The 27185-nt window shown below is 40.0% G+C and overlaps 1 protein-coding gene across 3 annotated transcripts in view; it reads left to right on the top strand.

Moving 5' to 3' along the window:
- The window catches only part of Mgat1 (alpha-1,3-mannosyl-glycoprotein 2-beta-N-acetylglucosaminyltransferase), a 36849-nt gene extending 13763 nt beyond the window's left edge, over positions 1–23086 (top strand). For all 3 annotated transcript variants that reach the window (XM_076177808.1, XM_076177809.1, XM_076177810.1), the window contains exons 6-11: positions 2464–2602; positions 5097–5201; positions 10619–10847; positions 12855–12945; positions 13983–14153; positions 14929–23086. In XM_076177808.1, the coding sequence (XP_076033923.1) occupies positions 2464–2602; positions 5097–5201; positions 10619–10847; positions 12855–12945; positions 13983–14153; positions 14929–15042 (849 nt within the window). In that variant the 3' untranslated portion in view covers positions 15043–23086. The remainder of the gene's footprint in view (positions 1–2463; positions 2603–5096; positions 5202–10618; positions 10848–12854; positions 12946–13982; positions 14154–14928) is intronic.
- The last annotated feature ends 4099 nt before the right edge of the window (positions 23087–27185 follow it).

Below are 27185 nucleotides of genomic sequence, written 5' to 3'. Positions count from 1 at the left end.
CCCACCCATTCCATCCCTGAATACACTCCACACCCCTCCACCCTCCCTCTCATCCTAGCACCTCCCAGATGACGGGCCATCCCCACACTCTGTCCACCGCCCCGGGCCAGAAGCAGCGTCGCAAGACACAGCACATCCACAGCAAGGCTGCCTCACCAAATTGGCGACCCCCCCTCTCTGTCCCCCCATGCATAAAGGAGAAGACGGGGAGAAATCCCTCCGGGCTGCATCAAAATTTGCTCACACACACCACCCCACCCCCATCCCCCCACCCACTCCACCTCATGCATAACATCATCATCCATATACAACCATTCTCCATTCACCCCCATCTTCTGCCCTCTCCCGTCCCCCCTCAACAGACACTCCCCTCTTCCCCAAAGCCCCCTTCACCCCATCCATGCACCTCACCCCAGGACGCCCCCTCATGTTCACTCCCTCCACATCTGCCTTCCACACCTCCCCCACCAGTCCCTCCTCACTCACTCTTTCCATGTGTCCAAACCATCCCAACACTCTCATCAACCCCACCTCCCAACCCCCCCACCCCTGCTCTCCCCCTCACCTCCTCATTTCTCACTCTATCCAGCCCAGCAACCCCCATCACACCCCCCAGACACCTCATCTCAAACACACTCAAACTCCTCTCCCCCCCCCTCCCATGCTCCATGCTTCCACCCCATACAGTGCTGTTGGCACAATCACTCCTTCATATAGTCTCCTTTCAGCATCCACTCCTGACAGACATATCAGTAGGATTGTGGGAGAGACGTATGGACTACTGCTGAAGATTAAAGTGGTGTTCCATTATGTGGATGAAGAGATGATAAATAACTCATTTAAACCCTGATATGTATAAAACTGGAATGTGCGTCAGTAGTATGGTCCCACACAGTGAAGGATATAACCAAGATTGAGAGAATACAAAGGATAGCAACCAAACTGGTCCCCAGCCTGGCAGATAAACCATACTAGGAAAGACTAAAGGTACTGGGTCTGCCAACGTTGAAAGATTGAAGAGAAAGAGGTGACATGATTACAGTGTTCAGTTCACTAAAGGGGATAGATTGCATATATAGAAGAGATCTGAATAAAAATGTGAGGGCTTTATGAGATCATGGAAGTAAATTAAGAAAGACCACATGGTTAACGGATGTGAAGAAATACAGTTTTCCATGTAGATGTATATGTGGAATAGCTTAGAAGGTGATATAGCCCAAGCTCAAACAATACATGAGTTTGAATCTACATACATACATACATACATATACCAAGGCTTTTTCCCCCTTACAAGGGAGGTAGCCAAAAAGAAAAAGGCATAAAATCATTCCCACCCATTCCTAGATATGATAATTGGAAATCCGAGATATACAAGTAGTTTAAGTTGGATCTGTACATGAATTTGAGTCTAGGTGTGTTAGAAAATTAGAGAATAGGAGACAGGACCCAATAAGCATTTCTCCTTTCTGTATTCTACAGTTAGGTAAATACACACCCCTATGGAAGTCAATGCTGGCAGTGAAATTGTGTGGAACCTTGACAAGAACTTGGCCAGGCAGTTGTCATCGTCTTTGTTGGCATTGAGGGAGTTGACCATCTCCTGAAAGTAATACATACATACATTTACCAAAGACTTTTCCCCCCCTTATAAGGGAGGTAGCCAAAACAAAGGCATAAAAACCACTCCCACCCATTCCAATTGTATACTACAAATACTGAAAGTACATGCATACATATACCAAGGCTTTTTTCCCCTTAAAACATTCTGGTTAGTGGATGGGACATCAGGCCACCCTGGTGGGCAGCTGAACAGCATGCTAACAGGCCAGTAAGCAGGCAGGCAGACAATCTGATGAGCGGGAAAGCTGACTGGTAGGTAGGCTGGCAGCCAGCTGGAATGCTGGCTGGCAGGCAGACAGGCTATCTGGCAGGGTAGTAGGCAGGCAAGCTGACTGGCAAGTAGGCTGGCATGCAGGCAGGCAAGCTGGTGAACTGGAAAGCTGGCTGGCAGCCACTGATGCTACTTATGTGTTGCCATTGAGGCAACTGCCTCACAGTTGTAAAACCCTGTTCCAGCCATGGTGTTCTTCAGGGAGATGGGACTGGCCAGATAGTCTAGGAAATGACAACAATAACAACATTCACACTTGTTTTTGGATGGCAACACAAAATTTGGCAGAGGAAACATCATATGAAGATGAAGCTGTTATTAGTAGTGTAATGTATCGAGTGAAATTTTCTTCTACTAATAAAGGCTTCATCCTCTTGTTGTTTCTGATGCCATATTTGTTGGCAATTGTTATTTTCACACAACACCAAATATCTTCCTAAGTAACTTATGGACTGAACTGGTGGCTGTGGCCACTGTGGGCTGTGGATCTTCTGCAAAAGATAGATTGATTGATATTATTATATACCCATTTTCCTGTTTTTATTCATCAAACTTCTCTGTTCTCACTTCAGCAACCAGATCTGACTGATATTGAGGTGCCATTGAAGGAGAGAAAATTCAAGGGCTACTTCCTCATTGCCCGGCACTACAAGTGGGCCCTTGATCAAGTTTTCAAAAACTTTAGACACAATACTGTAATTATTGTAGAAGGTTAGTAAAGCCAGTACAACAAAGATGTGTAGTTTTTATTTGTAATATGTTTTTACAGCTTTGAGTAGTAATACAAAAGTGATAGTATATTTCTTCCTTGTATATTAAGAAATATAGATAGAACTCTCCATTTCCACTTTTCCTACAATAGTGGAATAGACATTTGGGAATGGATGCTAAGATGAGACTATATGAAGGAGTGATTGTGCCAACAGCACTGTATGGGGCAGAAACATGGAACATGAGAGAGGAAGAGAGAAGGAGTTTGAATGTGTTTGAGATGAGGTGTCTGAGAAGTATGATGGGGGTTACTAGTCTGGATAGAGTGAGGAGGTGAGGAGGAGAACGGGTGGAAAGGGGGTTGGGAGATAGGGTTGATGAAAGAGTATTAGGATGGTTTGGACACATGGAAAGAATGAGTGAAGAAAGAATAGTAAAAAAGGTATGGAAGGCAGATGTGTAGGGAGTGAACATGAAGGGACGTCCTAGGATGAGGTGGATGGATGGGGTGAAAGGGGCTTTGGGGAAGAGGGGAATGTCTGTTGAGGAAGGACAGGAGAGGACAGAAGACAGAGGTGAATGGAGAATGGTTGTATATGGATGATGATGTGATGTATGAGGTGGAATGGGCGGGGGATGGGGGGTGAGGTAGTATGTGTGAGCAAATTTGACGCAGCCCGAAGGGATTTCTCCCCGTCTTCTCCTTTATGCATGGGGGGACGGAGAGGGGGGATTGCTGATTTAATGAAGCAGCCTTGCTGTGGATGTGCTGTGTCTTGTGACACTGCTTCTGACCCATGGCAGTGGACAAGGTGTAGGGATGACCCATCATCCAGGAGGTGCTAAGGTGAGAGGGAGGGTGGAGGGGTGTGGAGTGTATTCAGGGATGGAATGGGTGGGAATGATTTTATGCCTTTCCTTTTTGGCTACCTCCCATGTAAGGGGGAAAAAGCCTTGGTATATTTATGTATGTATATGTAGTTAACAGAGGCTATGTAATTAAAGCAAATGAATAATTGTTTATTCATGAAGTCAAGTTCCTTAGTGAATGAGAACAGATGGTACATACATATACCAAGGCTTTTTCCCCCTTACAAGGGAGGTAGCCAAAAAGGAAAAGGCATAAAATCACTCCCACCCATTCCATCCCTGAATACACTCCACACCCCTCTACCCTCCCTCTCATCTTAGCACCTCCCAGATGACGGGTCATCCCTGCACCTTGTCCACTGCTATGGGTCAGAAGCAGTGTCACAAGACACAGCACATCCACAGCAAGGCTGCTTCATTAAATCGGCGACCCCCCCCCTCTCCGTCCCCCTATGCATAAAGGAGAAGATGGGGAGAAATCCCTTCGGGCTGTGTCAAAAATTTGCTCACGCATACTACCTCACCCCCCCATTCCCCTGCCCTTTCCACCTCATGCATCACATCATCATCCATATACAACCATTCTCCATTCACCTCTGTCTTCTGTCCTCTCCCGTCCTTCCTCAACAGACATTCCCCTCTTCCCTAAAGCCCCCTTCACCCCATCCTAGGACGTCCCTTCATGTTCACTCCCTCCACATCTGTCTTCCATACCTCTTTTACTAGTCTTTCCTCACTCATTCTTTCCATGTGTCCAAACCATCCTAATACTCTTTCATCAACCCTATCTCCCAACCCCCTTTCCACCCCTGTTCTCCTCCTCACCTCCTCATTTCTCACTCTATCCAGACTAGTAACCCCCATCATACTTCTCAGACACCTCATCTCAAACACATTCAAACTCCTTCTCTCTTCCTCTCTTATGTTCCATGTTTCTGCCCCATACAGTGCTGTTGGCACAATCACTCCTTCATATAGTTGCCTCTTAGCATCCATTCCCAAATGTTTATTCCTCATTACACTTTTTAATCCACCCAGGCATTTACTCACTTCTCTCAATCTACATTCTACTTCCACCTTCACTCCACCTTTTCCTGCCACATTTGCACCCAAGTATCTAAAACTATCCACTTCCTCCAGTCGCTCTCCCTTAATGCTCACTTCCAGACTACTTCCACTTTCACCCCTTGTACATCTCATCACCTTACTTTTACCCACATTTATCTTCAGCTTTCTTCTATCACACACTCTCCCAAACTGTCACCAACTTAGAAAATATAAAAAAAAAAATTGATGAATTGGTGATGGGAATGAAAGTAAGGGAAAGAAGGGTGGGTGGGGTGAGTGAAGCAGTAAAAGCAGGCAGGATGTCAAACAACAGAAAATGTGCATAGATTACAGACTAGGTTGGAGAAGAAGGTATAGACCAAGGTGACAATTTTTTCCATGCACCGGGAATGAACTGGAAGTAATACTGAAGAAAAAATGAGGCTCAATTTTCACATGGCCTAAGGAGAGAAGAATGAAAGGAATAGATGTGATGAGAGTGAAGGCATGTTTAGAAAAAAAATACTAGGTTGGTTTAAAAGCAGTAGCCTTTTCATCATATGTATCTTAATTACAGATGACTTGGATATTTCACCAGACTTCTACGAGTACTTTGCTGCTACGTTACCAATTTTAAGGAAAGATTCCTCCCTGTGGTGTGTGTCTGCATGGAATGATAATGGTGAGTCTTTTGTTAGCTTTCTCTGTAGAATACACGGGACTTAGGCATTTTATACGTACAAACAACATAGAGGAACTTTTCCCCTTAAAAGTGGATGGGCAAATCAAAGCATACATCCACCCTACACCTATCCAAAGTCCATTCATCACATCACTTATATTGGCTCTTCATGCATGAAGTGTCATCCTTGTTCCCTGCCACATTACTTAGGTCAAAGGCAGTGTAGTGAAATACAGCACTTCCAGAGGTGGGCCAGGCATCTTTAGTTGGTTTACCCCCACTGCTTCATTATTTAACAATTTACTACATTGATGTTCTTGGGACTGCCTGCTTGTGGTGATCCTGCAAGGTGGATGGAAGAGAGTCTTCTGTCTAATGACCATTTTCAAAATCTATCTGCTTTCTCATCTCCATCAGGAGGTCTATCCTTAACCACTTTGGTACAAGTAAAATTCTCACACAGCATCAGCTACTATATGAACCATGCATCACACTACTCACATTATAAAACATAATAAAGTCACTGCTATAACTTGTTCTCTCTTACTCTGAGTAATAATACATACATATACCAAAGGCTTTTTCCCCCTTACATAGGGGATAGCCAAAAAGAAAAAGGCATGGAAATCCCTCCCACCCATTTCATTTCCCATATATTCCACTCCCCTCCATCCTCCTCCCTCCCTCCTATCTTGGCACCTCCTGGATGACGGGTCATCCCTGCATCCTGTTCACTGCCCTGAGTAATAATAAACATAGATAACATGATCAAATCAGTTCACAGAATCGGGGGCTAACTTGTGTACAACTACAAAATAATATATAATCAAGACAGAGATGCCAGCACCTTTGTGTACCCACTTGTGCCTCGTGACACTTACATAGGCATCATTGTACTGAAGGGGTTAAAGGTCATTTAGTCTCCAGATGAGGCCCAAGAACTTTATCCAGTGACTGTATTTCCATCTTTTCACATAGGGAGAGTTGAGAAACAGCAGCTGGTTCCCCTCTTACTTTCAGCCAGTGACAGAAATAGTTCTACACAGAAGACATACATATACCAAAGGCTCTTTTCCACCTTATAAGGTAGATAGCCAAAAAACAAAGGCATAAAAACCACTCCCACCCAATCCATCCCCATCACACTCCACTTCCCTCCAACCTCTTTCCTCCCTCTTATCTTGGTATCTCCTGGATGATGGATCATCCCTGCATCTTGTCCACTGCCCTGGGTCAGAAGCAGTTAAAAATCTACGAGAGAACCAGAAGATTATTGCCAGCCACAATGGAAATAAAGGTTTCCAGTTGATGGTACCTGCCTGTGGTGGTGGGGGAAAAGAATGCCACCACTTTGTCCTTATGTCATAGGTGACTAAATGGTATAGAGTGAGGGGACTAAGGATATGGGAGAACTCCATTCAGAACACTAGTAACTGGGTTGTTAAATGCGCAGAGATGTGATATGCATGAGAAAAAAGGAAGAGAAAGGTACTATGAAAAGGTGGATGTGTTACTATTGAGTGAAACAAAACTGAAAGGGAAGGGTGAGTAGAGTTTGGGAGCATGGTGAGTAGGGTGGTGTGAGGGAAAGGGGGAAGGAGTGGCTTTGTTGGTAAATAATGAGGGAGTTAAATGAGTGGAGTGTAGAGAAGTATTATTGAGGATAATGTAGGCAAATGTGAGACTGGGATGGTAGATATGGGCATTTGTGAGTGCATATAACCATGGTAGTGAGAAAACTGATAAGGAGAGAAGTTTCATGGATTAATTTAAGAATGGGGGTTTGGGTCTTTTAACATACCTAGGTGTGGTACAGATGAGAGTAAAAGGGAATAGATAGGCAGTATGATTGTGAGAAGAAAGATTGATGTGATGGCATTGAGTGAAACTAAGTTGAAAGGGAGGAGCGAGTTTGAGTTTGGGAGTGTAGCTGGGAGGGTGTCAGGAGTGAAGAGAGGACAAGGGATAGAAGGGTGGCTTAACTAGTAAGTGAAGAGATTGGTAAGCGTGTGGTGGAGTGGAAGGAGGTTTCTTCAAGGTTAATGTGGATGAAGGTGAAACTGGGAAGGGAGGTGTGAATCTTTAAGTGCATATGGTAGTGAGAAGAGTGTAGAGGAAAGGGAGGCCTTTTGGATAGGTTTAAATGAGTGTATTGACAATTTAGGGAGAAATGTCAATGTACTGGTATTGGGTAGGAGATGAACCAATAGATGGAGTAATTGGGAAGTGTGGAGTACCAGAAAAAAATTGTAATGTAAAGTTGATAGTGGAGAATCATAGTGGAGAGTTGATGGTGGAGATGTGTCTAGAAAGAGAGTTGATGATAGCAAACAGTATTTCGGAAGAAATCAAATACAAATACACAAGGGTGGTGGATGGAAGGGTGGTAGATAGGGCTTTAATGGACTGTATAGTGGTAATCAGGAGAAGAATTTTGGATGTACATGTTCTAAGTGGGGAGTACCAGATAATGTTTTGTTGTAATATAAGTTGAGAGTGGAGGATAGATGGAGAAAGAAGACAAGGACAGAAGGTAGGGAGGTGCTTAGAGTAAACTGCTTAAATGAGAAAGAAAAAGAAGTACAAGAAGAAGCTGAGAGAAGAGTGGGAGGGAATGAAGGATAGAGTAGAATGAGGAGTGGAGGAGGAATGGGGATATTTCAAGGAGGGAGTCACAAGGTGTGCAAACATTATGTGTGGAACAGGGAGGGCAGGAGGGAATAGAAGGAAGGGTAGTGAGTGGTCGGATGAGGAAGCAAAGGGGTTGTAGAAGAGAAGAAATGAGCATTCACAGATTGGTTGCAAAATAGGACAAGAGAATCATTAGAGGTACAAAGAAAAGAAAAGGAAAGTGTAAGATACAGGAGGCAAAGAGGAGAGCAGATCTGAAATGGGTAAGAGTATGATGGAAAATTTTGAAAGTAATAAAAAGATGTTTTGTAAGGAAATTAAGAGAGGAAGAGGGGGCAAATCAAATAGAGAAGAAAAGGTAAAAGATGCTGATGGAGAGGTGATAATGGAAGAGACTGTATAAGAGGAAGATGGACAGAGTATTTTAGGGAATTGTTAAATGTGAAGGAGGATAGGGAGGGAAAGGTAGTTGGAGTGGGAAGCAGTAAGAAAACAAATGATGAAGTGGAAGAGAAATAAGAAATGAGGTGAAAATAGCTATTAAACTGTTGAGAGCTGGTAAGGCACCTGGATTAGATGGGTGTCATGAAGAGTGTCTACAAAAAGGGATGTACATTGATGATGGACTGGCTAGTGAGGTTGTTTAATGTTTGTCTTTTAAAAGAGGGCAGAGTGCCGGAGGACTGGAGGATTGCCTGTGTAGTTCCGCTTTACAAGGGAAAGGGGGACAAGTGTGAGTGTAGTAGTTTCAGAGGGATCAGTTTGAGTGTAATTGGGAAGGCTTATGTGGGGTTTTGATTGAGAGGATTAGGAGAGGAACAGAGGGAGTAATTGGTGAGGAACAGTGTGGGTTTAGGACAGGTAGGGGTTGCATGGATCAGATTTCTGTGGTAAGGCAGATATGTAAGAGCTTTAGGAAAATGTAAGGATTTTTTTTATTTATTTATTTATTTATTTATTTATTTATTTATTTATTTTTTTTTTTTTAAGGCTTATGACAGGGTAGATAGGAAAGCACTGTGGGAGGTATTGCAGATAGGAGGAAAGTTGTTAAGAGCAGTCAAGACGTTTTACAAGAGTAGTAGAGCCTGTGTTAGGATTGGAAATGGAGAGAACGAGTGGTTCAAGGTAAAGGTACTCTGCCAGGGATGTTTCATGTCACCATAGCTGTTCAATTTATACATGGATGGGGTGGCATGATAGGTAAATGCAAGGGTAATGGGTCGGGAATTGGAGATAGCTAAAGAAAATGGGATATAAACCAGTTGTTGTTTGCTGACAACACTGATTGTAGCAGGATCAGAGTAGGAAATAAGGAAGTTAGTGACAGAGTATAGAAAGGTGTGTGGAAAAAGGAAGTTAAAGATAAATGTGGGTAAAAGTAAAGTGATGAGATGTACAAGGGAAGAGTATGGCAGCAAATTGGGAGTGAGTATTAAGGGAGAAAGACTGGAGGAAGTGGATAGCTTGAAATACTTGGGGAGTGAATGTGGTAGGAAAGGGAGGAGTGGAGGTGGAGATAGAATATAGATTGAGAGAAGCTAGTAAATGCCTTGGGAGATTAAGATGTGTAATAAGAAATAGACATTTGGGAATGAATGCTAAGAGGAAATTTTATGATGAGGCGATTGTGCCAACAGCACTATGGGGCAGAAACATGGAATTTAAGAGAGGAAGATGTGTGAGATGAATCACCTGAGAAGTATGATAGGGGTTACCAGGTGGGATAGAGTAAGAAATGAGGAGGTGAGTAGGAGAATGGGGGTGGAAAGGGAGTTGGGAGATAAGGCAACGCGGGATTCAATATCAACTTTTGATGCTCCCACACTTCTGCTTGCACCAGATATCTTCCTCGTTCTTTAGTCTACTTTGCAAAACATGTGGCAAAAATGTTTGGAGAAATCCCCAGTAAGCCAACTAAAGAATATCGAACATGCTTACCCAAGACCCTCTTCCCTTCAGCATATCCAGTGCTTTCGGATTGCATTGATGTGCTAAGAATAGGGCATTCTTAACTCATCCATGGCTTTCTTGTGTCTGATGACATGTATTTATTTTACTCTAACCCACATTCATCTTGAATGCCCTACCCATTTAGCCCCTTGCAAAAGCCTCATCCATTCTTGCTGTCTTCCTCAACCAATCATCATTACTTCCTAGTTTGGTACTTGCCAAACCGACCGAAGCCCCTCCTGGGGATAGGTTGCCACCTACATAGCACCGATGGCTAGGGATATTTGCTGCTGTTTGGCCCCCAACTATTCAACACATTATGGAAGACTGCACACAATCACACACTTAAACAACACAACATGCACTCCATAAAGGATTTGTGGGAAAACCCCGTTTCGGCCTTGGCATTCCTTGGGGGAGATGGGACTGCTCGGACAGACAGTCTAGAGAACAACAACAACAACAACTTCCTATTTTAGGAGAATCAACACCAGTGCCCTTGTATTCTGTCCTCATAACCTCCTTTTATCATATGTGCTTTTATATGTGGCACATCAACACTATTGTAGTTTGAATACATCACACTCCCATAATTATCCCACACTACAAAATAACCTGTAGCCACCATCCATTGTGATCTTTGATGTCTGTGCAATAGTGTCCTTAAAGATGGTAACCCTGGTGAATTGCAGGTGAGGAAATACAGCAAACTGACCCCTTTCCTCTCACCCAAAGGATCTGTGAGATTAATGAGGATACCTCTATGGTGAAAATACAACAAAGTATTATTTGAAAAGAAAGAAATCTTGATTGCCTTCCTGTACTTTCTTCAGGTAAAAGTAACCTGGTAGATGTAAACAATGCCACGCTGCTGTACCGTACTGACTTCTTCCCTGGTCTTGGCTGGATGATGACCAAGGACCTATGGGAGGAACTTGGGCCAAAGTGGCCTCGGTCCTACTGGGATGATTGGATGCGCATGGAGGAACAGCGTAAAGGCAGGGCCTGCATTCGTCCTGAGTTGTCAAGGACGAGGACATTTGGAAAGAAGGGTGTTAGCAAGTAAGTCGTCTGGATATGGTTATTATTGCTTGTGTTTTTGTGTATCATACTTTGAGAATGTATGTTATATATTACATATGCAGGTGTATGTTGAGTGGCTATCCTCACCACTTATGCTTGTAAACATGTTTCTGTGATCTGATATACTCAGATGAATGAGCCTTTTTGTTCAATTTCAGACAATATGCTATTCCATGTATTGTCAGTGTGTTTATTAACCTCTTCAGTACGGGCCTTAAATCTCGCGGGCAGCAGCTGCTGCCAGCCGTACGATGTGTCGTAATAATACTAGCATCATAAAATATAGTCACCGCTTATATCGATCGTTCTCTCTTTCACCCGTGAATTTTGATAACCATAGAAAATGTGATTAAAGACAGTTTAGAGAGTATGTAAAAACACAGGGGCAACTACAATAAATATAATCAGGACGCTGATATGGCAGCCTCGCGTATCCACTTGCTCCTCATGCCGCCTACGTATGCGGCACCGTATGGAAGGGGTTAACCTCTTCACTCCGGGGCACATTGCATGTCTGGCAGCATTTGCCCAACGTGCAATGTAGCGTCATAATACTCGCATTATAAAAAATAAAGTCAGTGCTCAATCGTTCGTTCTCTTTCACCCGTGTATTTTGATAACCATAGAAAATTGATGAAGCCAGTTTAGAGAGAATGGAGATTATGTAGGTATGACTACAATAAATATAATCAAGATGCCGACATTGGCATCATCGAGTACCCACTTGCTCCTCATGCCGCCTACGTAGGCGTCACCGTATGGACGCGGTTAAACCTAGCATATCACAGTGAAACTATCTAACTTGTTTCTAACAACTTTATCTCGTTAGGGCAGTGGGACCTCCTCACATTGAAATGAAGACACCAATTATCAATTTGAATTAACTATCTAAGGTGTTTCATGGCCTTTTTAACATTGAAAATTGCACCTATTAGCCCAGGGTTGAAGACAAGTAGTTTTATTCCAGCTAATGGCAGATGGTTATTCACTTGAGCTAAGTCAAAATATGCCTCGAGTCCTCACAAGAGAAAAATACAGAGTACAGGAGCCGGAGTTTTCTCATTACATTCCATATAGTTTACCTTTTATAACTCAAATAGGGAATGTTTTGGCGATATTCTTATCCGAAATTGGTAGTTGACAAGTCTATCAGAATACACACCATGTGAGCATGGAGCCTTTATCAGTATGTTTTACTTGTTACAGTCTTATAAAGTGCATGTACTTAATAAAACCGGAACAGGGAAATTGTTGCACTAACAAGGGCTTGGTCTCCTCGTAGTATTTATTATTATAATTTTATCACCCACCATAAGAGCATAAGAATAGAGAATTGTAAGAGGGAAAATTAGGTACTTAAGAACAACAGCAGAAATGAGGGAAAATAAAAGTTGGTAAGTGACTCAATATTCCTCTGTGAGTAGGGATTTGTATTCACCTTGGTCTTTGGATCACATGTTGGACTCGTGATCGACAGCTATTTCCCTCCCGGAAGAGAGCTCAGAGCTCGTATGACCGATCTATGGGTAATGCTATGACCTTACACACACACCCCCAACTCCCCACCCACGAGAGTCAGAGTAGCGACCTGAAGCACAGCGATACCGAAATAATTTCGGCCCTGGGCAGGATTCGAACCAAGTACTACGAGCACCACCATGCTGGTAGTCCAGCGTTCTACCCGCGCCACCGAGATATTTCAGAACACAAAAAAATATGTTATTCTATTCTTTAAGCAACTTGGGTCCAAAAATGAATGACTGCAGGTAACCATGCACTTCATACTTCAATGCATGAGAAAGAAATTCATCATTTAAATTCACAAGGAGTTTATCAGAAGAGAAACAAATGAAAATACAGTGGGCAGGGCTGGGTAGCATGCCTTAGCTGGCAATCTCTCTTGTGAGGGAGAAGTCATCTTTGGTATGGAAGTAGAAATTCATAGATATGCTAATTACATTTCTGTTTTTGTTTTTATTTTTACAGTGGACTCTTCTATGAAAAGTACCTGAAATACATTCACCTGAACACAGTGTATGTTCCTTTTACTGAAAAAGATTTGACATATCTAATTAAGGTGAGTGGAAGTATTTGATAGCTGTATCCAAATATGAAGTAGTATCAATTGTATTTCTTGGAAGAATTTACGTATCATCTTGATTGGGAAAGCATGTTAAAAAAAAGTATTGTTAGTCACATTTTATTTTTGTCTTTCCAGCTTTAAGATGTTTTGATATGTTTATGGGTTTGGCTGGTGAGGGTTAAGTTGGACAGGGGATGTAATTTTATGACAAATTATTTATTCCATGACAAAATAGCATTCTTACATAGCAAAACAGTCCCTTACCCTTAAAAAGTTTGTGGCCAAATAAAATCACACGCACACACATACCCTGCACCCAATTCATCACCCATCCAATCTTAACACTTTCTTGATAAGGGTCATATTTGTCTATGGCCACACTATGGATGTGCTGTGTCTTGCGACAGTGCTTCTGACCCAGGGCAGTGGGCGAGATGCAGGGAGCAGGGATGACCCATCATCCAGGAGGAGCCAAGATAAGAGGGAGGGAAGGGGGTGGATGGTAGTGGAGTATGTGGGTATGGAATGAGCGGGAGTGGATTTTATGCCCCCCCCCCCCCCATGTTTTTTTTTTTTTCTCTCCTCTCTCCATGAAAAAGCCATTGGTATATGTATGTATGTACAACCATTCTCCATTCATTTCTGTCTTTTTCAATTTCTTTCTGAACACACAGTAAGTTGGAACTGTATATGAATTTGAGGCTAGGTATTATAAATTGGAGAGTAGGAGATGGGACCCAACAAGAGTTGCCCCTTTCCTGTACAGATTGACCTCTCATTAATGGACGTTAATTAGTTGTGTTTGTGGTGTTTTCGCTGTGTTTTCGCTATTTTTGGTGCTGTTGTTTAGTGCTGTGCAATCACTGCCACCCAAAAACCACTCCAAATCAACGGATTATTCACATCAACGGGCACCGTTATCCCCCTTTTAGTCCGTTAATGAGAAGTCAATCTGTATATTACAATTAGGTAAATACACACGTGCCAGTATACTGAAACTAGTTCAAACAAAATAAACGTTTCTGTTGCAGGACAAATACGACCCAGAGTTTGAGCGAATGGTTCAAGAAAGCCAAATGGTAACAATCAATGAAGTCAAATCTGGGCGCTTACCTGAGGGCTCAAACTATCGCCTTGTATATCACACTAAGGACATCTACAAGAGATTGACAAAAAGTCTTTCGCTTATGGATGATCTAAAGGTACTACGAGAGCATTATCATCTTTATCTTTCTTCACTCTTCTCTTCTCACTTTCTTGTCCCTCTCTCGCTCAATTAGTTATATATAAAGAGATGCAGGGTCACTAAGAATTAAATTCAGGTCCCAAGCCACAGTAAAGGAGCTAATCCATAAGACTCAGAACCTAGCATGTAAGGAATAAACCAAGAGAGATGTGACTGAGGAAGAGAGAACAAAATCAAAAGAGCTACTTATAAATGAAGCCTGGAAGAAAAAACTGAGAATATATCATGACAAGCTACATTTTTTCTGGAGTGTGTTGGTATCAAAGGGAAGAGGTAATGAGAGGGCAGGGAAGAATGAAAGGAAATAAAATATGATGGTTTAATATTGCCCATGTTAGAAATTGGCAATTACCAAAAGTCAAATGAATCGGCTATTATTATTATTATTATTACAAGTTGAAGGAAAAATGAAGAACTGAAATCTAATAATAAATGGATAATGTGCAGCTACTCCATGGGGGTGTCTATGAAGTCCTTGTAGTATTTACTACATTAAGCTTGTTTAGTCAGTACTCCATATGAGAGAGGGGCCAATAAGTTAGTCAGTATATTGCCCCAGATCACTGGATCACTCTTCCAAGAGATGTGCAACCCCTAGGAAACTAGCCACAGCCATCAATTAAATATAGATTTTCTGGAGTAGTAAGGAGAGAGTAGGACTAGTATAATGTGCTGTGTGTCTTCTGTTGAATGATACAAATGAATGAATAATATATAATTTCTCCTTACAGGCAGGAGTACCAAGAACTGGTTACAAAGGTGTTGTCAGTTTCTTCTTCAATAAACGACGAGTCTTTCTTGCCCCAAATAACAACTGGAAAGGTTATGATCCCAGCTGGAGCTAACACATCCTCACTTAATGTCAATCTTGAAAATCTTAATTTTGTTACATATAATTCTATGAAGATGTTAATTTTGAAGTGAAAGTGATTTGAAAGGCCTTAGACAGATGTTAATTTTTGTGCACTGTTGAGGCGGGAATATACGAGAGAAAGGTTCAGTTAATTATTGCACCATGTTATATTAATCTATACTTTCTGTACATTTGTTCATAGGGGACTGAAAAAGGGATATTTGACATATTTCTCATATTAGGGTGATTATACATAGATGCCTCTCATTTTATTTTTTTCCATCTACAGTTTCATTGATTTCCACCTGCTTAGGAGTCTTTCCTCTATATTTTACCTTTGAGTAAATACATGACTTCCTTTTTAAGGAACTTGTAAATAATGCAAAAGCTTTCATAGCAGAGCTGAAGTAACTTGTTCAGTGCCTTTTTTTTCTCGCATATACATATATGTATGTCTGTCTCACTTTCTCCTATCTCACTTTCTCTCTCCTCTCTCACTTTCTATCTCTCTCACTTTCTCTCTCTCTCTCAGTTGCCAACACTCGAATGCCTATTTAATATTTGGATCTGAAGTGTACAAGTTGTTGAGATTATCAGTTCATGTTGAATTCACTAACCTCGTTAAATGCATCTCGACCATTACATCTCTCATTCTAGAATTAACACTTTAGGGTGTTCGGAAGGCCATTGTTTTGGGACTTGATACTTTTATTTTATACCCAATTGTTGTTGCCTCCCTACAAGACAGTTTCTTTGATTAGGCAAGAAAATATTAATCCCTTAGTTCTTGTGTGCTTGGATATTATTCTGGATAATGGCAGCCTATTCTTTACCAGCATAAAGGCAGATATTGGATAGAAGGAATTCCTGGTGAATAAGATCTTTTAGTCAGTTCATTCATCCTCTGTGAGAAGTTATCAAATTTTGAAATGAAATATATAAAGTATGACACTGATGAAGGAGTAAAGAACCAGGATTTGGATGAATTTGCAGTTTTTGATTAATAGGTATTTTGAACATAGGGAAGAAATGTAAAAATAGGAAAGTGACAGCTGTAGTCTCGCCACCAATATAAGGGTATAATTAGTAGTGGAAAAGTGACAGTAAGCTTAGAAATTGTGCCAACTGGAGAGAAAAATGGAAGGGACCAATTTTGTATAGGATAGGAAGCTCACACAAGCAACGAATTAAAGTGACATGTTATCCCTACAGAACTGTGGGCACCTTGACTAGAGACTAAATTAGAATTAGGATATTGTAAGAATTTCAACCTATACATCATTACCTGCAAAGCAAAGTGGCTAGGCATGGGAAAACAATACCCTAGCCCCATTCACTCCCATCACACTTGTTTCCTTCTCAGCAATACTGCCAGTTCATCTCTGTTGCACCCCTCTCACAAAACAGGTTCCAAGTGTATACATTTTCTTCCAAGTCACTGCCATTTACACACCCTTTCACATGTTCAACATTATAACCATGACCTTTTGTGGCTTACTTCATCTTATCCACCCACCTTTCCCTTGTTCTTAATGGTTCATGTATCCTCTGGGGATGTCTACTCTCAACCATTCTTATAGTATGACATGTTCCCTTCTCACCTATTCCTGTTCATACATAACTCATAAAACCTCTCATTTCCATTTGCTATTATGTCTAGGTCCAGAGGACATTCTGGAAGGCTCTCTTTATTGGCAATACATATAAAATATAATTCATCTGTAATGTATTACAAGATATGAAGTGGTGATTGTTTTCTGTATGATATTCATAGTTCTCTTTGCATGGTTGGGTGCATCTGATGAGAAAGGACAGATTAGATGCATTAGATTTTTTGTAAGTAACTTGTGATGACATCACAAGTTGCATGAGAGTTGTTTGTCTCAAGCTTCAGATCTTGTTTGGTGCAAGTAGAGTGAGAAGAAATATGCTTTGGTTCAAAGCAAAAGGGGTTTCAAGATGCGTAAAGATGGCTTACTCATTGATGGTGAGACTATAGATTTCACATGTATTTATACTAAAGACCATTCCCAAATAAAGAAGAGGGTGGCCGAGTCAAAGTACACACACCCTCGTCATACACATTGAAACCTATTTAATGCTCCTCATATTTCAGCATTTTCTAGATGAAAAGTCATCCCTGACCCATCAACACTGCTTGGGTCAAAGGCAGTACAGCATAATGCAGCACTTAATACTGTTTAGTATAATTTTTAGTGGTGCATTGTATTGTGTAATTTTGAATACATGTGCATGCTTGTGTTCGCATGTAGCTTTGTGCAAATATGTGTATATATGCATGTATTTATGTGCATGTATATACAGCTAAAAGAATAATGTATGCATACACATGTATATGCATATATTTGTATACAAAGTGTCCATATGTTGAAACAACTTGTTGCATCACAAGTTTGATAAGATCTGATAACCATTTATATAGTTGTATAGTCAAGCCTCAATTTTTTTTTTTTTTTTTTTTTTTTTTTATAACTAATATGGATGCCAATATTATTATATATTTGTGTGTATATATATATTTTTTTCTAAATAACATTTTGACTAGGTTACCTCTCTTCTAAGGGAAAAAATCCCTTGGTATGTACATATATAAACCAATGTCTTTATCCCCCTTACAAGGGAGGTAGCCAAAATCAAAGACATAAATCCACTCCCATTTCATCCCCACATACTCCACTCCCATTCACCACCCCTCCCTCCCTTGTATCTTAGCTACTCCTGGATGACAGGTCCTGCATTTCGCCCACTGCCCTGGGTCAGACGCAATGTAACAAGACGCAGCACATCCGCAGCAAGGCTGCTTTGTTAATCAGTGACCCCCCCACCCTCCATCCCTTCATGCAGAAAAAGAGAAGATGGGAAGAAATCCCTTTGGGCTGCATCAAAATATTGTTCACATGTACTCCCTCATCCCCCCATCCCCCACCCACTCCCTTCTATGCATCCCAGCATCATCCATGTACCATACTTCGCGGTCATATATGTATAGAAATATATTTATTATTATTATTATTTATTTTATTTTATTATTATTATTTTTTCATTTATTTTACTTGTTTATTCATTTATTTATTTATTTATTCATTATTCTTTTTTTTTAATGATTCTTGCGTGCCCATGTTAGGGACAACCATCAAAAGTCCTTCAGGCTTACTGTTTTTACTGGGGTAGCTGCAATGTGCATGTTAGGGACCAATTATGGGTACTTGCAAGTGGTGGTCCAACAAGACACTTGTCAGATAGTCATCTCCATGCTGCCTGTCTTGAAAACCCATTGGCAACCTGACCTACATCTTTAGTATTGGCCCCAGTTGGACCATTGTGCACAAAGAACTTGGACTCCATTTCTTTTACCTTTTCATCTAAGGTGACCCAACAACTGGCAACTACTCCATTTCCCCTTACAACATGCCAGTAACATTTAAAAGCCCCCTCACTAATACAGTAGTGATGATAGATCAGCATTTCTTCGCAGAGAAATCTGTAGAAAGGCCCAAGGACCACTACCAGTTGCTGTGTGGCTGTGGGTTTCCAGTCCATGAAACACAAGACAACAGTTATTGTCACTGACGTGTGCCAGCACTGTCACTCTATTGTTTACACTCCATTGCCTGGGCAAGCTCATGTGCATGCTTCCTTATGTTCTTGACCATGTCACATGTTATCACAGTACCCGACACAAGGTACATGTACTTATGGCTGGTGTGGAAACTTTGTCTTGCTGTATCCTTGTCAACCTGAGTAGGGATGACACTGCATCCAAAAGATGCTGAGATGGGAGGGGCATTAGATTGGTTTTAATGTGTATGTTGTGGGTGCGTGCTTTGACTTGGCTATTCCCCTTGCAGATGGGAAAGGAATTTGTATGTGTTATTAAATTTCCAAGTGCTGTTGATGGTAAAATTTGCTCTTAATGTCATTTTTGGATCTTCATTTGGTATATGTTATCAGTCTTCCCAGTAAATTTAGACCAATGCACTTGGTCTTTTCCCCCAAATTAGTCTGAAAAATTGAGACCTGACTGTTGTACCACTAGAGGTGTAATGGTTGAATAGTAGTTTATATGTGTGTATATATTGGTGAGATTATTTCAGAAGTTTCTTGGCTACATTCACTTGTTACCTTTGCCATATGAGCTTGGGCATCTAGGGGTAGAGTCAGTCACCAGTGACCAAATAGACTCAGTCTTTGGACTCAGCTCATGAAGCAATACTGAAACTCCATAAGCATTTTATAAATGTATACATGCAGTGCATATAAACATACTGTACAGGTTTTACTGGGTAGCTGCATTGTTGTACATGACATTGCATAGAGAAATTATATGAAAAGGACACAATTCCATTATTAATATAATGGAGATGTAGTATTATTCATAATGCTATATGTTGAATTCAACGAATTTACATATATACAAAACATTTAAGAAATTTGTAAAACAAACCCCTATGTAATGAAAGTTTCATTTACTGAATCAAGAATTCAGACTGCAGAAGGTTCTTGTAACAGGCAGACAATAGAGAAATAAGTACAACAAATTTATATGAATAAAATTTCTCTAAAGAAAAAAAAAGTTTGAATTGGTCATGTACTTGGTAAAGTGGTTAGATTTTCTTGCAATTTGACCCTATGCCCACCAATTCTGCTGTCAATATTTAGTCTTCATACAACCAAAATATTAATGGTTTTATACGGCTTTATATTATTTCTGACACAAGTATGTGCTTGTATGTTTTCACAAATCCAGTGATCATACTTGTAAGCAGTAATAAAAAACATTAGTATTAAACTGTAATAGAAAATATACTCATTGGTAAATGTAGTTTATTGGTAATCAGTATAAATTTCAAACTGGACAAAAATGGTGACAAGTCCGTATGGAAACTGAATAAAGAAAACCACTTGGCATTTGTGAATCACCATGATCTTAGAACATGTACTGGACTTGTGGTTAATAGCTATTACCTTAATGGATTAGAGCTAAGAGCTCATATATAGACCAACCTATTGGCAGTGATATGACTTTGCGCATTCGCATACACACCTCATCCCCTAACTCGATGGGGATAGTTATCACTCAATCCTGGTGAAGCTTTTAAGCCCTGAGCAAGGCATGATCTCTGGCCTGTCATCAAGAGCCTTGAATGCCATCAATGAGCTGTGTGTGTGTGTATTACTCGAGTGTAGTTTACAGGAAAGTAACTATGCTCACGGGGTCTCGTCTTTTTCTCCATTGATCAAACTTTTTTTGAAGTTTGTTTACATTTTTCATTTGAACTATTAGGGCTTATCTGGTGCTCACTGCTGGTTAGAATTGTGGGGTTCCTATAAGAGAGACCAGGGAGAATGGCTGAAACATCTCTGGAAAATGCTCATGATACTTCTCGAGCATGATTTTGTTTTATTTATTTATTTATTTATTTTTTGTTCCCACTGGCTGAGCGGATTAGGGCGTAGTTACTTGCGGCAAAGGTCGAGGTGAGGGCGGTTCGAATCCTGCCACCAGTGAAGTTGAACCAAGGGCATGGTTCATTAAATTCCATGCTACAAAGCCCTCTGTGAGGGGGCACCGTCCTAGCCTCTGGGGAGAGTGTGTGACGTTAAACCATATCATGACCTCATGATGCCCTCCTATCTCAAACAAATATCTTCTGTGTGTATTCATCTGAATGAATTTACGTGTGTCTAGTATATAGGATAATAGCTGTGCTCATGGGGTCACATCTGAGCTTCCTTTGCTGCCATATCCCTTTTCTCTCATAATGTTGGCAATTCCAGTTTATTTAGTCTTTCATGTTTGTCAGCAAATTATAAGTCTTCTGTACTCCTTTTGGTTCGGTTTTCAAATGACAAGTTTTCTGCAATTCCCATGGGCTTTTCCTCCTTTGCTTCTGTATTTATTTTCTCCTATTTTACGGTTTAATGATAGCCTTTTGTTACTTTCATACCTCTCCAACATTTTGCATTCTTTGTGCTTTCATTTTCCATTTCAAGCTCCATTGGTATATCTCAATATTTCAGTGACAACTGTAATCATCTTTGTATTATTCATCTCGTAATCTTGACATCAGCAAATAAAGTGACCATTTGTTACATCCATAATATCTTTAACATGAATCAAAAACATTACCAGTGCTAACACTGACTCCTGTGGGACTCAACTAGTTACTCCCCACCAATGTGATATCCTGTCCTTCAAAACTTTTCTTGTTAATCTTTTCCTCAGGAGGCCCTTCATCCATGCTAGTAAACTCCATATAAGTATCAATTTCCATGCTAATATTTTGTGAAATACTTTGTCAAATGGTTTATCCTGGTAGAAGTACATAATCCATCACCCACCCATCTCTCCTGCAGCATATCAGTAACTTCAGGATAAAGTCAACATGTATAAAATACAATATTTTCCTTTTCTGAATCCAAATTATCAACCAGATTTTTCCTCTGCTCCAAATATTTTGTCTTTCATAAGTGTCACATATTTTAGGTGGTCAAAGGGACTGGTTTGTAATTCCAGGGTTTCTCCTTTTTCCACTATAAACTGGGGCCACAATAGTATTTTTCAAAAATTTTGATACTTTCCTTTCATCTAGTGAAATTACAGTTACATATACCAAGAGCATTTTCCCCCTTATAAGAGAGGTAGCCAAAATCAAAAGGCATAATTCCACTCCCACCTATTTTATCCCACCCACTTCACTCCCATTCACCACACCTCCCTATTTTCTTGGCTCCTGGATGACAGGTCATCCCTGCATATCTCACACTGCCCTGGGTCAGAAGCAATGTAGCAAGACACAGCATGCCCATAGCAAGTGCCACTTCCCATCTCTTATTTTTTGTATGGAGTAATCCAACTTGAATTTCCATTTTTTTAATTGAGAAAATGTTTCAAGGATTCAATAATGTGGAACGGGGGGTAGAGGGTGCTTATATGTGAATGATATTTTGACACAGCCTGGAGGGATTTCTCCCTATCTTCTCATTTTCTGCATGAGGGGGTGGGTCACTGATTAAGTGAATTGGCCTTCCTGAAGATGTACTGTGTCTTGCTATATTGCTTTAGACCCAGGGCAGACCCATCATCCATGGGGAGCTAAGATGAGGAAAGGGTGGTGGAGGGGAGTGGAGTGGGTGGGAATAGGCATGTGCCTTTGACTTTGCTACCTCCCTTGTAAGGGGGGGTGGAAAGCTTTTGGTATGTATATATATATATATATAAATGTATGTATATATATATATAGCAGATCCAACCTGGCTGGTGTGTCTTCTCCCCTCATTATTGTCATTTCCTTAACTCCCTATATCATTATTATGTTTACTGCTATATTTATAAGTGTTTTCTCCTTATTTTTCACTTCCTCCAGCTTCCCACTCCCACCAATTTGCCTTACAGTTGAAGTCACCCCCTCCTCTCCCCAAGGGCCACATTATATCATGCTCCTATATTTACCCCATACTTCACTATCTAACCCGCACCTACCACTTTGCTCCATGGTCCTATTATGAATGTCAATCTCTACACAATATTGTCTCTAATGATAGAAATATTGGCGAGTTATCGACATCAAAATACAATATTTCAAAATGAGGTCCTGCTGTAGAATAAATTGGTCCACTAACCAGAACAAAATCTGAAAAGTGCATCATCGTAACAAAGGGGTTAAAAACATTGAATTGGTATATCTAGGTAGACCAGTCTACTTAGTAAAATTTTGTTTTTTCTGGATAAAATTTGTCATTGTGGTCAATTAGGCAAACCACATGTCAGTGGTTGACAAACTTGATTTTGGAAGTTTATACCGTGCATTGTTGATGTAAGAAATCAATTATATCTATATGGAATATTATATACAGGGAAAAACTATATACAAAGTACTCAACATAGTGTTTACCATAAATATTAATCCTGACATTACAAAGGAATATATGGAGAGGAAAGAAATTACCTTGGAGGAGGCAAATTGTGTGCTTCATGAAAGAAGCTGCAGGCATGGTAGAAAAAGAAAAAGAGATAGAGCAATGATGGGGGAAGGGAGGGAAGAAACTTTGACTTTTATAAGATGCAGAAGGACATAGCAAGCTGGTGCAAAGAAAAACCATACATGTATAAGATTAGATTTTCTTCTCGTATTCTTTTAGGAAGTGAAGAGAATGGTCCCATCCTCGACTTTTTCTCAGGGGCTGAGTAGCCTGTTTTTGGAGGGTTAGGCAATCCATTGGAAATTATGGTAAGTTAGGAAAGAACAATAGTTACAATAGATCTTATACAGATATTATGCATTTCCTTATGTTTATGTGTGTACATATATACTCGTATGTATGTAAATACTTGTATACACTTGCATACACGTCTGTCCACAAACATGTTATATCATTCTTTTGGATATTTTTAAACCATAACATATGTTATTATTATTATTATAATTATTTATTATTTTTTTTTATTGTTATTTTTTTAATATCTTGTAAAAAAGATGTGATCTTCAATGCATATTTGTATAAATTTCAAATTTGGTAGGAACGTATTTTCCTCTTAACCCTGTGCTTTAATTTTTTGTAGTTCTCACTCTTCCCCCATCAGTCCAATTTTTAATGTCTGGTGTGCCTAGCTGTGATATAAGCTTAAATGCACAATAGTTGTGGGCTTGTACATTATCCTATTTATGTACAGTTGTGTATATGGTACAATAAATATATGGTGTATGGTAGGAATGTGAGGTTTGGTGGTCTCTTGGAGGTATGGTAAGGATGTAATGGGTAGAGTTTGTATTATACTTTGGGAACTTAGCGTTACAAATGACAGGAGAATTTGCAGTGTACAGGATGACTGGTAAGAGTGCAGACAAGAGTACAGAATTTGATAATGTTGCAATTACAACATGGATCAGCCAAAATACAATAAAAGCTTTTTCTAAACTTTTGCTTTTCTTAAGTGAAAGCTATACTGTGCTCAACTGACGCTGACTTTTCTTTCTACTGTTGTTTTCATCTGTCCAGTGAAATTTGTAAGCATACTGTTAGCTCAAAGAAGATATATGGTATTTATATAAAGTGAAACTAAAAGTGCTGTATTTATCATCATTTATGCTGTGATAGTTCATTGTTTTCCAATAAAAACAAGTTAAGAAATCTGATGATTGGTACTAGGGAGGCAAGGTGGAGAAAGTAAGTCAAGTATTATATAGTTCTTGAAATTTAACTTCTGCATGCTTTTCCCATGAAGGGATTATAATGCTTTAGCCAATTGTGACTATGTTGGAGCAGTTTGGATATTCTGAATCTTTTATAAAAGAGGTAGACTCCAATGATTATGTGGTTAGAAAATGGATGTGGTGAGCTTGTTAATATCCTGTGCCTAATTCATACTCCACTCACATGCTGCATGTGGTAAGAAATTGGTTCATTTCGTCACAGGATCTGTTCACAAGATGAAGTGCTATGGTTCCATTAACACCCGTCTAGGTTCTCTCACATGGCCAGGAAAAAAAAAAATGTTTTTAGTTTCATTGGAAATCAGAAAATATCTTCAATTGATCTGTTATCTTGTTGAAATGTGTACCTCATCTTACCATTTACCTCATATATGATCCGTCACCATCCCAGCTGGTTCTGTTGGTTGAAACCAACAGTTGCACAAGGCAAAGGAACTAAATATGATTAAATTAGTGGGGGGGGTGTTGTATTCTTATGCAATTCCATTCCAGCCATTTCTCACTCATTTTTCTTTTTTCTTTCATGTACACATACGTTTACACACTCACACACACACACACACACACACAAGATCTACTATGGCATATCAGAAACTATGTTTTATAGTTTTGAGATTGAATTGTTGTGTATAAAGTGTAACAGGGCAGAACTTACTGGTAGTGAATACATTGTATCTATTAATATGTTAAAATGTGTACTGTACTTTTTTGTGACTGATATCTGCATAGTCTCTATTTTACATTTTAAGTGTATAAGTATATTTTAATCTTAAATGTTGCATTTGTCACCTTGGTACTGTGGCCTATTAATTCTTTGTAACACAAGTTTGGTAATTCATAATTATTTTATTATATCACAGTTGGATCATTCTTTGAAAATGCTAACTGAACAATAAGGGTAAATTGGATTGCATAATCCACTGATGTTACAGAACCCATGGAGTTATGCAGTGTTGGATGGAATTTGCTTGCAATGGTTGATCCAAGATGGGCTAAAGTACACAAAAATTCATTGGTATAAGCTTTGCCAACATTCTTAGATCCTGAGTACACTTAGAATTAAATATAAAATGACTGTACATTACTGGGAGAGAATAGTTTATTCCACTAATCAGTTGAGATCATTTGAAGCTAAATAAAATCACATGGTGGTTTTTGAGTTCTAATAAATGGTAAAATCCTGACAACAACTGAAGGGGGGGTTGATCCTTTTTACGTACATATACAGTATATGTGATGTGATATGGTTTAACATCAAACTCTCCCCTATTGGAAGGCTAGGAAGATGCCCCTCATAGAGGACTTTGTAGCATAGAATTTAATGAACCATGCCCTTGGTTCAACAGTGCCAGTGGCAGGGTTCTAATCGCCATCCCCTCCACCATCGCCACAGGTAACGACACCCTAACCCACTCAGCCAGAGAGCTTCCCAATATACAATATATATATTTACCAAAAGAACTTTTCCTCTTTATAAGAAAAATGGCCAAGTTAAAGCACACACCTGCTTCATACACATTCAAACCCATTTAGTACATCTGAACACTGTATAAAGGGTCATACCTGTTCCCACCACAACATTTGGGTCAAGGGTAATGCAGTGAGGCACAGCACTTCCACAGTTTGGCCCAACAGCTGAAACTGATTACCCACACTTCATCATATTTATAACTTGCATATACATATACCAAAGGGTCTTTTCCTCCTTACAAGAGGGGTGGCAACTCAAAGCATACACCCACCCTACATCCATTACATCCATCTAAAAACTCGTCTGTTGGCCCTCCCATCTCGGCTCTTGTGGATGAAAGGTCATCCCTGTTCCTTGCCACACTGATCAGGTTAGAATCTGTGCAATAATACGGTATTTCCACAACAGGGGCCAACAGCTCGAGCTGGTTTACTTATACTGCTTGATATGTTGGTCCTCCCACTCCCCATCTAAAAGAAATTTGCACAGAAAAGAATAACATCCTTCAGATTGCATCATTTCCTTGTTCATTTATAGCCACTCTCCATTCATATCTTTTGCACTCGCTTCTTAGATAGACATACCTCTTGCATCCAATACCTATCACCCAATACATCCACTTCATTCTTGGTCTTCCCCTCACGTTCCTCAATTCACTTCTGCTTTGCACAGAAGGTGCAGCCATAAGGGTCTGGCACTAGGTCTGAACTGGGCCCAAGATTTCTATCAACTTAAACTGTTTCTAACATTTCACATGTGAAAATATGATGATCAGCAACTGCTGTCCTCTCTCCAAATTTTCTTCCCAGAGAAATCTGTATGAGGTTCCAAGAACCATTGCCAGCCACTGTGGGACTGCTGGTTTTCAACTTAGTGAAGCTTGATACAATGACTGATTGATGTGAGAGGGATTTTTTAAGATGGATCTTTGAGATATGGTAGATTTCATCAAATATGTGGAATGATGTTTCTTGAATGAATTTCCGAGTATCAAAGTGAAATCCTTAGTGATTCTTGAGCCAATCCTAGATGGTCAACAGCATATGGAGACATGAAAGGAGGGTTTTTTCTAATTTAATTTCACAGTCAATAATAACAGAGCCATAATAATATGAAGTGAATTGGCATACATAGATATTTCATTTTCTAGGCATCCCAAGTTCCAATGTAATATTTTCAGGGTCATCCATGGCCTGCCTTTCCTATTGCTTGGCATTTTTCTACATTCCTAGATATTTTCTATTTCTCCTACTGATGTTTGGTGGACTGTGGCAGTGTGGGTCATCTCCACAGATAATTTGTTTCATGTGTATTGTGCATGCAAGATATTGGTCATGTAGGTAGACATTGGCATTAGTATACATCAAGGTTAGGAAGAGTGTTGGGTGTAACTTGCTACATAAATATCCACAACTGTTTTCTGGGTAA

This window comes from Oratosquilla oratoria, chromosome 41 (genome assembly GCF_046742065.1).
Source record: "Oratosquilla oratoria isolate Oo_2021 chromosome 41, ASM4674206v1, whole genome shotgun sequence".
NCBI lineage: Eukaryota > Metazoa > Arthropoda > Malacostraca > Stomatopoda > Squillidae > Oratosquilla > Oratosquilla oratoria.
The sequence above is the reverse complement of the archived record's forward strand: the minus strand, read 5'-3'. Positions and strand labels throughout refer to the sequence as shown.